General features: G+C 34.6%; 2 protein-coding genes across 3 annotated transcripts; one reads left to right on the top strand and one right to left on the bottom strand.

Moving 5' to 3' along the window:
- Window positions 1–353: 353 nt before the first annotated feature.
- Window positions 354–4,979, top strand: LOC110690424 (UDP-galactose/UDP-glucose transporter 3-like). Its single transcript, XM_021867249.1, has 7 exons — window positions 354–578; window positions 734–831; window positions 935–1,065; window positions 2,344–2,374; window positions 3,439–3,542; window positions 3,700–3,821; window positions 4,163–4,979. The coding sequence occupies exons 1-7, from the start codon at window positions 475–477 to the stop codon at window positions 4,569–4,571; spliced, it is 999 nt and encodes a 332-aa protein (XP_021722941.1). The 5' UTR covers window positions 354–474; the 3' UTR covers window positions 4,572–4,979.
- A 1,220-nt stretch (window positions 4,980–6,199) lies between these two features.
- LOC110690422 (transcription factor MYB124-like) lies at window positions 6,200–12,485 on the bottom strand. Of its 2 annotated transcripts, XM_021867247.1 has the most exons (13): window positions 12,369–12,485; window positions 11,847–12,069; window positions 11,631–11,677; window positions 11,396–11,452; window positions 11,132–11,204; window positions 10,802–10,857; window positions 10,533–10,718; window positions 10,270–10,439; window positions 9,945–10,087; window positions 9,716–9,858; window positions 9,328–9,539; window positions 9,076–9,155; window positions 6,200–7,005 (listed from the first exon to the last, which is right to left on the bottom strand). In XM_021867247.1, the coding sequence occupies exons 2-13, from the start codon at window positions 11,967–11,969 to the stop codon at window positions 6,895–6,897; spliced, it is 1,401 nt and encodes a 466-aa protein (XP_021722939.1). In that variant the 5' UTR covers window positions 11,970–12,069; window positions 12,369–12,485; the 3' UTR covers window positions 6,200–6,894. The 2 variants fall into 2 exon arrangements, with proteins under 2 accessions (XP_021722939.1, XP_021722940.1); XM_021867248.1 differs by lacking the exon at window positions 12,369–12,485 and having other exon boundaries at window positions 11,847–12,353.
- Window positions 12,486–13,835: the final 1,350 nt, after the last annotated feature.

Below are 13,835 nucleotides of genomic sequence, written 5' to 3'. Positions count from 1 at the left end.
AAACCCACATTTTGTGAATTAATTATTTTATATTGTATTGAATTTTTTATTATAATTTGAGCATCGCACGAGTGCTAATCTAGTGAACCAATAAATTCTATACCGAGGTGAGCGCAACCAATCTTAAATGACAATTGACAAACATTGAGCTCAAGAACATAACCCATAAACAACCCGGTCCCATAACCCATGACCCACCTCCCTCTTCTCGGACTCTCTTCTCAAACCTCCGCGTTCAACTAACCAATAGAAATCCACCATTCTCTTTAATCCTCCAATCAAATCCCGCCACGTCAGACTTTCTACGTCATGGTAAAAATATCACATTCTCTTTTCTTCCATCAAACTCAATACAATACCAACCAAACTCAGTTCAAAAATACCAGATTTAACTTAAAATAATTTTATACTTTTTAAATTTAATTTAAAGCATCGGTAAATAAATTAACCGGCGAAGTAAAAGTCGCCGGAAAAATGGAAGCACATGCGTCGGGAATAGGCCGTGTGTTACTTCTCTGCTTTTGCGTCGCCGGAATCTGGACTGCTTACATTTCTCAAGGCGTTCTTCAAGAACACTTGTAATTTCTCTTTTCTCTCTCATCAATTTCAAGATCATTTTTTTTAGGGTTTTCTAATCAATTATTGATTTCAGACTGTTATTTGATCAAATTGAATTTGTGAAATTTTGTAAATTTGTTGTATTCTTTATAATTTCTGTTGGATTAATTTGCAGATCGACGAAGAGATTTGGGCCAGATGAGAAGAGATTTGAGCACTTGGCGTTTTTGAATTTGGCGCAAAATGTTGTCTGTTTCATTTGGTCTTTTATCAGTGAGTATTTTTTGTTAAATTTATCAAGAGTATTCTAATTTTTAATTAATTTTGAAAAAAATGGGGAAATTTTAATGTATTTGTTTTAATGGTGGGAAAACAGTGATTAGACTTTGGTCAAGAGGAAGTGATGGAGGAGCACCATGGTGGAGTTATTGGAGTGCTGGTATTACTAACACTATTGGTCCAGCAATGGGTATTGAAGCTTTGAAGTATATTAGCTATCCTGCTCAGGTATAGCTTTGATCTCTCCTTGCGAGTTTCGTTGTTTCGGGTTTTGTTTATGTGGATTTTGCAATGAGAATGTGTGTTTGATATAAGAAGTGATTCTCTTGATTCAGAATGTTAGTCATGTTAATGTATGATTTTTTGAGATGTATCATTATTGTGTATGGTATATTGGTGAAATGTAGTGATCGTTTAAGTATAATGAGTTGGAATAATGTGACGATTATTTGGTTTAAAGAGGAAGTAGACGTAGTGTGCTTAGTGGTTGTTTGGGTGTAATGACAAAAGGTGGTGGAATTGTTGGTTGGTATATAGGTAATGCTGAAAGAGTGAAAGCTTTACACAATGTTGTATTGGTGGAACTTGAAAGAAAAAAGATGTTGATGAAAGTTTGGTTGGTTTTCAAATGTGGGAATCGGCTGGGTGGTAATGTTTGTGATAATCCTTTCTCGGCTAGTTTTATAGGTGATAAGAAATGACAATCTAAAGAAAATCCTATTCCAAAGTCCACGATAATGCAACTCCAAGATCTCCAACCCTTAAATATACGTTATGTTTCCATACATTTTTATTGCCACACAAATACGCAATTATATCTTCTACTATATTAACGCGTGATGATGGGAATCTATTATGAATTTAAATATTTGTGTGGGATTATTAGGATTATCATCATTTTAGAAATTCGCTACATGGTGTTCTTCTTTCCCTGCAGAAGTACAACACATGACCACTAATTAATACCATCTACCGAACAAGTCATTATAGCCTGTAGCTAATCTTTGTTATTGATCTTATGGTATATTGGTGGGAACCTGTTTGGATGAAAGTTTTATTCTTTTCACTTGAAGATTCATGCTATATGTGTTTCTTATTGACCTTTAAGAACTTAGTAGCCGTTATTCTTAGTTAATTAAAAACTTGTAATAAAGAACTTGTATCTTGAAACTTTTGTGTTTTAGGTAAAAATAATTATTCCTAGGTGCTTAAGTTCTTAATGTTCATAATGCATATATAGATTCATTATATTAGCAATGTACTCTATTGCTTTTCCCAACATTTGTTGTATTGCTTATAATGTCCCTGAGACCTGACACAGCAATTATTTGACTTTTTTTTCTTTTTTATTGATATAGGGGTATAGGCTACATAAGTGCATATTACCGTGATATAGTGTTGCTTGTTTTAGGACTTTGAATGACTTCATTTCCATGTATCCAACTAATGGCTTTGTTTCAGAAACAGCGTTGATTTGTTGTTCTAATGGAGTGTTTTTTTTTTCAGGTCCTTGTGAAATCGTCGAAGATGATTCCAGGTAGGAATGACAACTGTATCCTGCCTTGCTATTGCAAAATAATTTTCAAGATATCTATGAACTGAAATGGAAAGATATTAGTAATGGAAAAGTATCAGTTTTCCATATCGGCTCTGTGGAATGCAAAAGGCTTAATATGTTAACATCTTTTCCCCACTCCTTGCTATTTATTGAAGTAATAGTCATCTTAAGGAGCTTTAGTTGATAAGATAAATCTAGTAACTACTTCTTGCCTTGCTTGATGCTTGAGAATCAGCTGTCTATATTCTTTTAACACATTCATCAAGTTGCGGGGGTACTTGTTGCTTATTTTTTGTAGTTGTCACACATAGTCATGATGTAGTTGGAAGGGAGAAGGATTGAAGTTGCAAATGTGATAATGAGCAGCTGCGTGTTCCTGTTGTAGTCTTTCCTACTAACTAGGGCAATGTCAATGTGGAATATTTGGCTTAAGAATATTGCATGTTGACATTGCCCTAATTAGTACGAAAGAACAAATGACATTGCCTGATTCCTAACTCAAATATTCCATGTTGGCTATTTCATGAACAATTTCGTCCAAGTTTGTGAAACATCCAGCATGGAATATTTGAGTTAGGAATCAGGGCAATGCCATTATTCAGGCATAGGATACCTGACTGCATCATGTACTGGAACGAACTCCTTGTCTTTTTATAAGATGCGATTTTGAAAATTTTATACGTTGATTCATTAAAAGTTCATTTTGAAAGTATCAAAAAGATAACATGGCTTGAAGGAAAATGTGTACTAGCAGCAAAGTGAGTAGGGGCTATTGGTCATAAGCTGCAGAGAGCAGGACATTTATTTGTAGTGCTGCACAAATTATTTTTTCTTGGTGTTGTAGATTATATTATAGGATGAGCATGAATACAGGATGACAGACCTAATTGATGGAATAACAAACCCGCTTTTAATGATGTGATAGATTTCATATTGCCATGTTTTTTTCTAGTTTTTAGAAAGAATTGATACATTGTATTATGTCAATATTGCTTAATTCTCAGAGTAAATGTTTTCCATTTTGGTATGTGTACTTTCTGCAGTGATGGTTATGGGCGCTCTGGTTTATGGCATCAAATACTCGTATTCGGAGTATATTTGCTCAATTCTTGTGGCAGGAGGTGTGTCACTTTTTGCACTCTCTAAGGTGAGATGTACACCGAACTTCTAATGCTGGCAATATCATTTTGCCTTTTGTTTACTTTGCATTTCTTTGAGGGTGCTGCTGCTATCGTGGATGCATTTGATGATTTGTATTAGAATATACCTGAGAATCTTATACTTTCTGATATGTTGCTCCACAGACCAGTGCAAAGACCATTAGTAAGCTGGCACATCCTAATGCACCTCTTGGATATGGGCTGTGTGTCCTGAACCTTGCTTTTGATGGGTTTACAAATGCTACACAGGACTCAATAACAGCAAGGTATTTTAGTGTTTTCTTCTTCCTTAATTATTTTACTGGTCGCCTATCTGGTTCAATATTATATAGTTGTGAAAATGTGAAGACGCCTCAGAGTTGTTTACCTTGGGGTTAAGGGATTTAGAGAAATCTAGCGAAATTATCATATATGATTTGAGTACACGAAATCTTTTCTGCGTTCCTCACTTTGAACAAATGGCAGCTCTTCCCCAGGGTCGCAGATTTAATAAACTTCATCTTCTGAACTGTAGCCTAATGTTGTTCCATTGCAAAATTGATGATCTTTGGAAATTTGTTTTTTTCTTATTACTCGTCTGATCTAAATCATTGTCAACACCTTACAGGTATCTGAAAACAAGTGCCTGGGATATCATGCTTGGAATGAATCTCTGGGGAACCATATACAATGTGGTCTACATGTTTGGTTGGCCCCAAGCCAGTGGTTATGAAGCCATTCGTTTCTGCAAGCAGCATCCTGAAGCAGGATGGGACATCCTCTTTTACTGTTTATGTGGTGCAGTTGGCCAAAATTTCATCTTCCTAACCATCAGCCGATTTGGTTCTCTGGCTAACACAACTATTACTACCACCCGCAAGTTTGTTAGCATTGTTGTCTCTTCTCTTTTGAGTGGCAATCCTCTCTCCACAAGTCAATGGAGCAGTGTTGTCATGGTATTCTCTGGGTTGTCCTACCAGATTTACCTTAAATGGCAGAAGCTACAAAGATTGCAAAAGAAGCGGAAAACCACTTGATAGAAGCTGTAGGCTAATCTGGGTTATCCTTCCAGATTGACCACAAATGGCTGACGCTGCAAAGATTGCAAAAGATGCGAAAAGCCACTCGAAAGAAGCTATACATAGTAAAGATTCTTAACAGGGTCCTTTTTTGTGCCTCCCTACAAGTAATCTAAAAATATACCTTTGTTATGCTAGTTTCGGTTTAGATTTCAGGAGATATGATCAGGGAGAATATAGAAGAATGTAACTAGAATACTAGTAGATTTGAAGAACAGTAATCAATGAAGTTTTGTCATGATTTATTCATGTGTGTAAAGTGCTGCAATCTAAGCTTTAATTTTTCTTCCTTCAAGAAGAAAAGCATTAGACTGCACAGTACGTTATATCATTCAGTTTAATCATGATCCTAATATGAACTTTGTACGTTGGTTGAACTTCCAAAACACATATGTTACCATTAGAATATCGGGGCTCATTCGGTCACACTTACACCTATATTATCTTAATCAAATTGTTTTACAAACACAGCATCAAAGTTGATACTTCACCCCTAAATACCCTAATGTTAAAGTTTGTTAAAGTTATCAATTGGCTATTGATGTATTGGTGATTCGGGCTACACTTGGTAGAGAAGATTGCGTGTTCGCTCCTCCGCAGTAACTATTGAGAGGGGATTGGAATTTAACCACCCAGAATTAACCCAAAAGGTGAACTGGGTGGAACGAAATAAAAAAAATAAAATTGTTAAAGTTGATACTTCTTTGAAATGTTTGTAATTGCTTAAAATTAGGTAAAGAAGTCACCATTAATTTTTCACTAGGTCATATTCCTCATGAACCTTTGTAATTTTATTTTTTTTTCTGTTTCATTCTCTTTTTATTTTATTTGAACGGTTTTTCTCCTTTGGTCCTCCCTTGAAATCAGAATTAAGAGGAGATTTACCAAAACTCACAACACCATAATGTCGGATATAATTAGTAACATTCAAAAAACAACACTAGATAATTGCATAATTGGGTCCCATACACAAGCATTTGACGTGCAATATTAACAATTAGCAAAGGAACCAGCAATCCAAATTACCATATTGCCCTCTTGAATGAACAAATGTATAGTTTAGTAAGCGAATGTTAACAAAATCAAAGGTCAAAACATGTAAATTTTCATATAAGTATAATTATTAACTTTTAAATTATAGTTGGATTGGAGGGAGAAATGTCACATTCAAAGAGTACACTTTAATTTGTATAGTGTTCCCTCCACCTTTTTATTTTACCTCCCTTAAACTTTTATGGATTACTTATCATCACTTTTGTCCTCCATTATCTTCATTTTTCAATCTTCTTAACTTAAACAAATCTTCTTCTTCTTCTTCTTCTTCTTCTTCTTCTTCTCCTTTTTCTAGCAAGTACACACTCAGAGTACTAAGAAGAGCAGCTTTTCGACAGCTCGAGTTTGCTGTATGCTGGCCTTACCTTAACTGAAACTGTAAGTACCATCTTTTTACTTCATCTTTGTTATGTATGCACTCGAAACTACGATTTTCCATTTCGATTGAGTTTTTTCTTATGTTTTTGTTCAATGATATGACATGTACGTATGTTCTTCATGAATTCTGCAAAGGTTAGGAAGAAATACAAATATGCACACAAATCAGACTTTTTTTTTTTTTTTCCTTTTTCCAACTCAAATCATCTTGAGTTTACAGTACATTACATCCAGTGAGGAAGATCGAAAACCTCGAACAAAAAGCTTATTCTATACTATCTTCACACCAAGATAGAAAAGAAAAACAAAAAGGATTACCATTCCATTGGTAGATCCTCCATAACTCTTTCTTCCTGTTACTTATATCTATTTGGGATCGATGAGATACCCAAGTATAAATGATTATACACTCTACGATAAACTAAGGTTATGTGTTGCAGGGGTTGCTGTACAAAAGACGAATAGATGCCAAATACTGGCTGAGGGATCGAATTACCCTTAACTCGAAACCCCATAAAAACAAATGAATGACACACACATCATAGACAATTGATTCACACCAGGGTAAGCTTTAGGCACCCTGAGGGCGAATCAGTAAAAAAAGAATCAAGGGGATGCAGACCGCGCATAGTTTGATCTGATGGAGAAAGAATGTCGCCTTGTTTGACATTCTGGAATGTGGGATCTTGGGATGCAGATCTTAGAAAGCCTCTCAAAAAAAATTCGGGCCTATGTGGCTGCAATGCTGGAAAAACCGCGAAGATTGACAATAATCCTCGACTTTATAACTGCAACAGTATATGAGATAGTTGTTATCTGTAAGATGGGATCAGGAAAATTTTGTTGTTGTTCAAAGGCCTTGCAGAAGGGCCTTTCTGCAAGGTGGTGGTTGCATAGGATTGGTGATCGTGCTCTGAGTAGGAGACTCGATTCCAAGTGTTCTGAGTAGAAAGTGCCTCTCCTGCAATAACATATAGATTAAAGTGGTCAGTCTGTATTGCTTTCAAAATATTAAGGAATAACAACTAAATATATAAGTTCTAATAAGGGTCGATAAATTTAGATAAGTTCAGATCGGTTCAAGTAAGGACTACCAAAGTTCACAACTAAAATAAGCTCAGCTGCCAAACTACAGTTCATGTAAGGTGTAAGCTTTCAATTTTCATGTCAACTGACATTGGTACTCGAGTCAAACTCTGCCTGCTGAGTAAGGCAGACTTAAAGAAAGTCGTAGCTTATGACCAAAAGTTAGTAACAATGTTGAAGCAGTCAAAAGAAAAACCAGTCCAATTAAGGAGTCCTGTTATAATGCCTACAATCTACTCTAACATAATCTAGCAAAAGAGATCAAAGCACAGGAAACGATCCTAGCATACAAAATAAAATAAATAGAGATAGCTTATAACATTTCGTTACATCCTAATTTTATTCTTCTTCAGATCTTCACCCTTATACTTGTTAATTAACTGAATCAGTTGCATGGAACATAAGCAAATTGTTTACCTGCCTTTTACAATGTCAATGTTATATAGAGTAATTCTGATCTGCAACTTGCATTAACACTTCATAACTATGAAAGGTTCACAAAACACCCTAGTTGCTTCACCCCCATGAAATTATGATTTGTTTATCATATTGATGCCCATAGTAACATATTAGTGCATTTCCCCTACTTAGATTTGCATAAAAATTTCAATGTTCTTCAGAGCATACTGTACTACTTCTGCATTGGTAGCCTAATAAACTATAATTTTTAGATTAAAAGAAAAAATTATACACATTGTCACAGTGGTTCACATGTTTTAACTGGAAATATGATGGGCCTAAACTGAACATAGGAACTAGGAAGTTTGTGTGTGCTGGTATTATCAAGGGCCTTGACAATATACTCAACACATGAAGTTAGAAACAACCCTTTCTACCCCCACCCTGGGCACTAGTGGTAACATGTTTGGTTTCTCATGCTCATCATTTAGCTTCCTTAGCCTTGTCCTCCGCGTATCTGACATCATTGGATAAAAATGAAGGAAGAAAGGGGTTGAGTGGCCAAATAATGCAGTTCTGATGAGTCGGGGCCGGGGGGGGGGGGGGGTAGCTCACATTCATGTTGCTAAGAATGTTTAGTGCAGGTAAAGTAGCATTGCTGGGCTGCTGGCTATTCCCGCCATGTTTCCACATCTTGGTTGCTGAGTTGTGATGGAAGAATATAGAAAACATTCCACTGAGTTTCCTACCATTACCAGATTGACATTGCTAAACTCATTAGCAAGGCTCTCATGGAGTCATGGTCTGAACTCTGTAAAAGGGACTTGAGAAATGTCCATGGGAACCAAAGGCACAGAGAGAAGAGTAGAAGGGAGATGATGATAATCTATACAAGGTTGCTTCCCAAATTTCAACTCTCCTTTACGTTCTTCAACCTCCTCGATCAATATCCCCCCCACCCCCAAAAAAAAAAAAAAAAAAAATTGTATGTTCAGAATGTGACTATTAACTCTTCAGCCAAACCGAGCCTTTAATTTCCTTTTGCTCAAGCCTGGAGTAGGAGGTAAGGTCAATTACCTAACAGTAATGCATATATAGCACTTAGGATCTCTTAATCCATGGACTAGCTAAGTGGAGGAAGTGACTAGGAGCTGGGAAAGTGGGAAGTATCACTAAGTGAAAGCATTACTTGCTAGTTGCTACCGAGTAGTCTATTGACAGGGAAAATTTTGGATTTGGGGTGCAAATTTGAATTTAATTCAACATAGGAAGAATGCAAATTGTTATTATGGACACAGTTTTTGTGCATCACCCAGGCCCCCTAGTTGTAGAATACTCGAATACTTGAATAACTCAATCTTCGATACATTACTGTTAATCTGGGGCTGAACTGTGTTTAGCAGCTCAAGTTGGTTACAGCAGATTGACCATCAGAGCCTTATGTACCGAAAATTCCTTGTAAATATATAAATAGAGCACCCGAGAAAAGGAACAAAACCTTAAGTGAAACATGCATTTAATATGAGATAAAGAAGAGATAGCTTACACTTTCTGAAAATTGTGGGCTCGGTATTGTAGATGCTAGAGTTCTGAACAGAGGAGTTACTTGAATTGGTGAATTAAACTCTGCAGAAAACAAGCCAAAAAACAATCTGAGTTTTCAATTTCAGCAAGGATTATTAATGTATAATAGCATATACTCCTTGAAAAAGAAAATTTCTTCATGCATTTTGACTACATGTATCATATCCATACTACATAAGAACATTTGCTGCCATCTTGAACAAATTTTAATCACCTTGATCTGCAGTTGCACAGGACAGGAACTTGTTATGTGGCATGTCAACACAACCGTCATCTGCTATTTGTAGTGACCGTGAAGTTGCTACAATATCCTCGTGCATTGTGGATGTCTCACCTTGAGAGTGTTCCCCTTGATCACAAGCAGACAAGTTTGTTGATCCTGTACTGTACTCGGAGCTGCTTGGTGACTCATACACTTCATGCTGACTGCAAATTTCAGGATTTCATCAGATAATTTCTAAAAGTTATTCAATGTCACTCAGGCTCCAATACTAATGGAATGTGTATGTGTCCAAGATTTTTAAAATTCTCGTGTTTTTAGTTCAAATTGAGCATCCATAACCATGTCGAAGGTTTGAATTCAAGTTCAGCTCTATAGTTACCTCTGAGATAGTGGAATGCCATCATTGCTACTTCTCAAACTCTCCACCAAGGCTTTGAAATCATCAAGCTGCAAGTCTGATTCCTCTATTTTGTGTCCGAGCTCCTCATTCTCTTTGCTTCTACCAAAGAAATTTTGGAGCACCTACATAATGCTTACTTCATCAATATCATCATATCGTTAAATCAACACAAGCTAAGAGCATTTTCGGCTAGGAAAAGAGTTCTGACCTTCCAAGCATTCTCAAGATTTTGCTCGGTGTTATCCATGTTTACTTTTACTGCAAGAGAGCTAAGTAGCTCGGCTTGTTGCATTAATGCAGCTACCTTAGGATCATCCTTTCTGAGAAATGTTCCATCAAATTTTTTGTCACCTGTAATCAAAGCATTTCATTGATTAGTGTCACAAATTCAAAGAAGTAAATTCATTTCATAAAGCAATAGTACTAGATAAGGCTTCCATGCTCGTAAAGTCAAGATCAGTATCCACAGATTCAAAAGTAAACAGCAAAATTTTGACAAATGGTTTTTCAAATGCTGCTGTCAATGTCATTACCATTGATCAAAGCGTCCTTAGTTGTGGAAACTAGTGATTTATCAACATTGCGGACGTTTTGAGCCAATACCGCGAATGGGGGTCTCGGATGCTGCCTTGTTAATCCATATGTCTTAAGCAACATGTTTCCAGAGTTGAAATTTACTGCCTGATTTGGAATATGTTCCCTCCTGTATTAACAGCAGCAAGTCTTAGTATTATCATGAAAAAATCCTTTAAGTGGAACCAAAATCAGATAGACATTTGTAACATTTGTAATGTACCTAAATTTTTTAAGAGGTGATGCAATACCATCCACTGATTGCGAACGAAACCCATTACTATCAATCAAAATCCTCTTGTTGTTCACATTGATAGCTGCTGCATTGCTGTTCTCCTTAGCCAAAGCTTCACGTTTCGCTTTCTTCTTGCACAAGGTGGAGAATCGGTTCTTCACAGCATTATCGGTTCTACATACACGATTCACAACACGAAATAAGCATCATTCCAACACGAATACAACCAGAACAAATGCAAAAAGAACACAACATACCTCCCTGAGACCACCTTGGCTATTTCAGTCCATCTATTGCCAAATATCTTTTGAGCCTGCATATAAGCTACTGTTATTGTTACAACTTCATTTCAACCTAATAATAAATCACTTTTATTCCACACTAATAAGCTTTTTTATCATAACTTTTAAATCAAATCACATTTACAAATTCAATATTCAAGCAGAAAATACTGTCAAATTTTCAGAACTCCTGCATTATTATCTAACAGTAACATTCAGAAATATTCAGAAATTAATACACACTTCTTTCGTACTGATAAAAACATTGCAACTAATAAGAAATGGAAGGACGTATAAATCAATTACCTCACATAACAACATATCTTCTTCTGGTGACCAACCTCCTTTTTTGAAATCAGAATTCAGATATGTAAACCATCTGCAAAATTTTACAAAATTTATATATAAAAAAAGGGTTTTTTGGGTAAATAATCAGAAACAGCATATCAGAACAAATTCCTGATAGTTTAAATCTAACAGTAAAAAGAAATTGAGGGGACCAATAAAAAAATAAAAAATAAAAACTTTTAGCAAATGAACAAATCATCAATATTAACTTTTATCACTAACCTTCTTCTACACTGTCTCGTCGTTTTATCCTTAAATTTGGATGCAATAATCGTCCAACTGCCAACCAAAAAAAAAAACCCAGAAATTTCAAACCTTTTTATTAGTTTCAACAAACCCACAAAAAAATAATTAATACCCAATTCATCTGACAAATTAAATCATAAATTAAATCAGTCAACATAAAATCATATGAATATGAATATATGATATGAAATATATTGAAATTAATTCATACTTTTCAGTCCCATGTATGCTTATTTGCTCCCTTAATATATCATCTTCCTGCAAATCCAATCCAATCCAATACAACTCGTTAATTTAATATCTATGATAAGAAGATTAAATACAAACAAAACTCACTTAGTCGGGCCGATTTAATAAGCCGTATTACTAGTTTAAATTACACTATCAACGTGACTATTAATCCCGAACTCGGAAATAAGAACAATACCTCTTGTGTCCAAGTGACAATACGACGTTCTTTAGGCTTAGAAGAAGTATTTGAAATACTATTATTATTATTATTATTATCTTCAAGAATTTGCTGCTTCTTCTGCAACGTTGAAGTTGTCATTTTTGTTGCATGCTCAAACCCACCAAAGATTATAACTTTCCTTTGATTTTATTTACAAAAATCCCAATAAACTTCAACTTTTTACACAATCAACCAACCTCTGTTTCAATTCAAAATAACAGAATATAATAAAGACCCAGAAAATTAGATGAAAACTAAAAATCAATTTGAATAAAAAAAGGGAAGAACAAAAAAAAACAGAGAGAAAATTATGAAGGTGAGTTGGGTAAGTTAAGGGATTGATTGATCATCAATTTATTCATATGCAATGTTCATCGATATTAGCAAAAGTGGGGTTTATAATTACTGGAAAAAAAAAGTAAAAAAAATTGACAAGAAAATAAAAAATTAATAAAAAAAAATGATAGATCTAAGAAATACAGAGTATAGAAAGCTTACAGAGTATTTGGGTATTTAGAAGGAGAGAGAAATAAAAAATAAAAAAAGAAGAGAAGATGGTGAAAAATGAGTGAAATGGGTAGTTTTTGTTGGTTTATATATGATGTAATTTTGTGTATTTTGTTTTCAAAAAAAAACAATAAAGAAAAAAAAAAAAAAAAAGTAAACAAGAGGGAAATTTTAAAAATGTGAAGGTGAATTAAATGTAATAAAAGAAAATTAAAAAAGAATTACAAAATTCTACTCGTAAATTAGGAGTAGAGGATACAATTATTTGCAATTTTGTATGTATAAAATAATTGTATAGGAGTATAACGGATGCATTGGAGAGTGGGCGGGGGAGTTTGAATGGTAACGCTGAAATCCATGTTAGTCTTCTTGAGTTATAATGGGGGACGCTTGTGTCACATGCACTTACTTACCCTTCTCATCACATTTTTCTACGTTTTTTAATACTTCCCCCCACCACTTATTAACGGATTTTATGCTTTCCTTTTTGTAATCATGCTTTTTTTTTTAATTTTACAGTAGGGTGTATTATGCGCATTGTATATTAGACTATTTTTAGAGTTGTCTAAAGTTGATTCGGTTTGAGATATGAATCTGAATCCGATGGATTATGACTTGATTTGATCAATTGATGACTTCAACCCAATCTTAACCCGGACATCCGATTTAATTCGACCAAATCGCAAAATTGACGGCTGTTTAGGTGTAAACCGGTGTAATTAGTGTTTTTTATCAAGTTGAATTATATTGCTTCTACTACTTTTGAATTTTTATATCATTCCCTTTTTGTTTTGTATGGTGAATAGTAAGTTGTAAGGTGTATATGCATGATTCACCTGAGTGTATAATGAATATTCACTTTGTGAGTGAATGAAAAGTCACATTATAGAAGATTACAAGCTAAGTATTATTCTTGGTATTCTAATATACAAAGTATTTCCTAATAAATATGAAAATTACAACTTGTTTGTGTAAAAACTAGTAATATATGTATTGGGTATAGTTTGAAGTTAAATTAGAGATAGGTCATATTTTTTTGCTTCAATTATCATCATCTTGAAATTACTTTTACAGTACTAATTAGACCTCATTTTTATTGTATACTTTTGACTGAAAAAGCATCATTAATTAAGACATGTTTTGCGCAAAACCTTAGAAATTACAATGACTACTATTCTAAATCAGCACCATTCGAAGAATAACCAATCAAGTTATTACCATCTATATATCCTTGAGTTTATCCTATATACCAAGTATTACTATTCACAATTAAGATAACTTGTCTTATATCACCTAGAGATAAGCAATAATAATGTAAATGAAGTTAACATGCAAGAACAAATGTGGGGATTCATGCAAATAAAGAGTGGAATGATCGAAGAATACATGATCGATGCTTCCCTCTCTTTCTCGAAAATTCAATTTTTGAGTTTGGTAGGTTGGTAAATGAAGACTCAA

The sequence above is a fragment of the Chenopodium quinoa genome, unplaced genomic scaffold (assembly GCF_001683475.1).
Source record: "Chenopodium quinoa cultivar QQ74 unplaced genomic scaffold, ASM168347v1, whole genome shotgun sequence".
NCBI lineage: Eukaryota > Viridiplantae > Streptophyta > Magnoliopsida > Caryophyllales > Amaranthaceae > Chenopodium > Chenopodium quinoa.
This window is presented reverse-complemented; position numbering and strand designations above follow the sequence as displayed.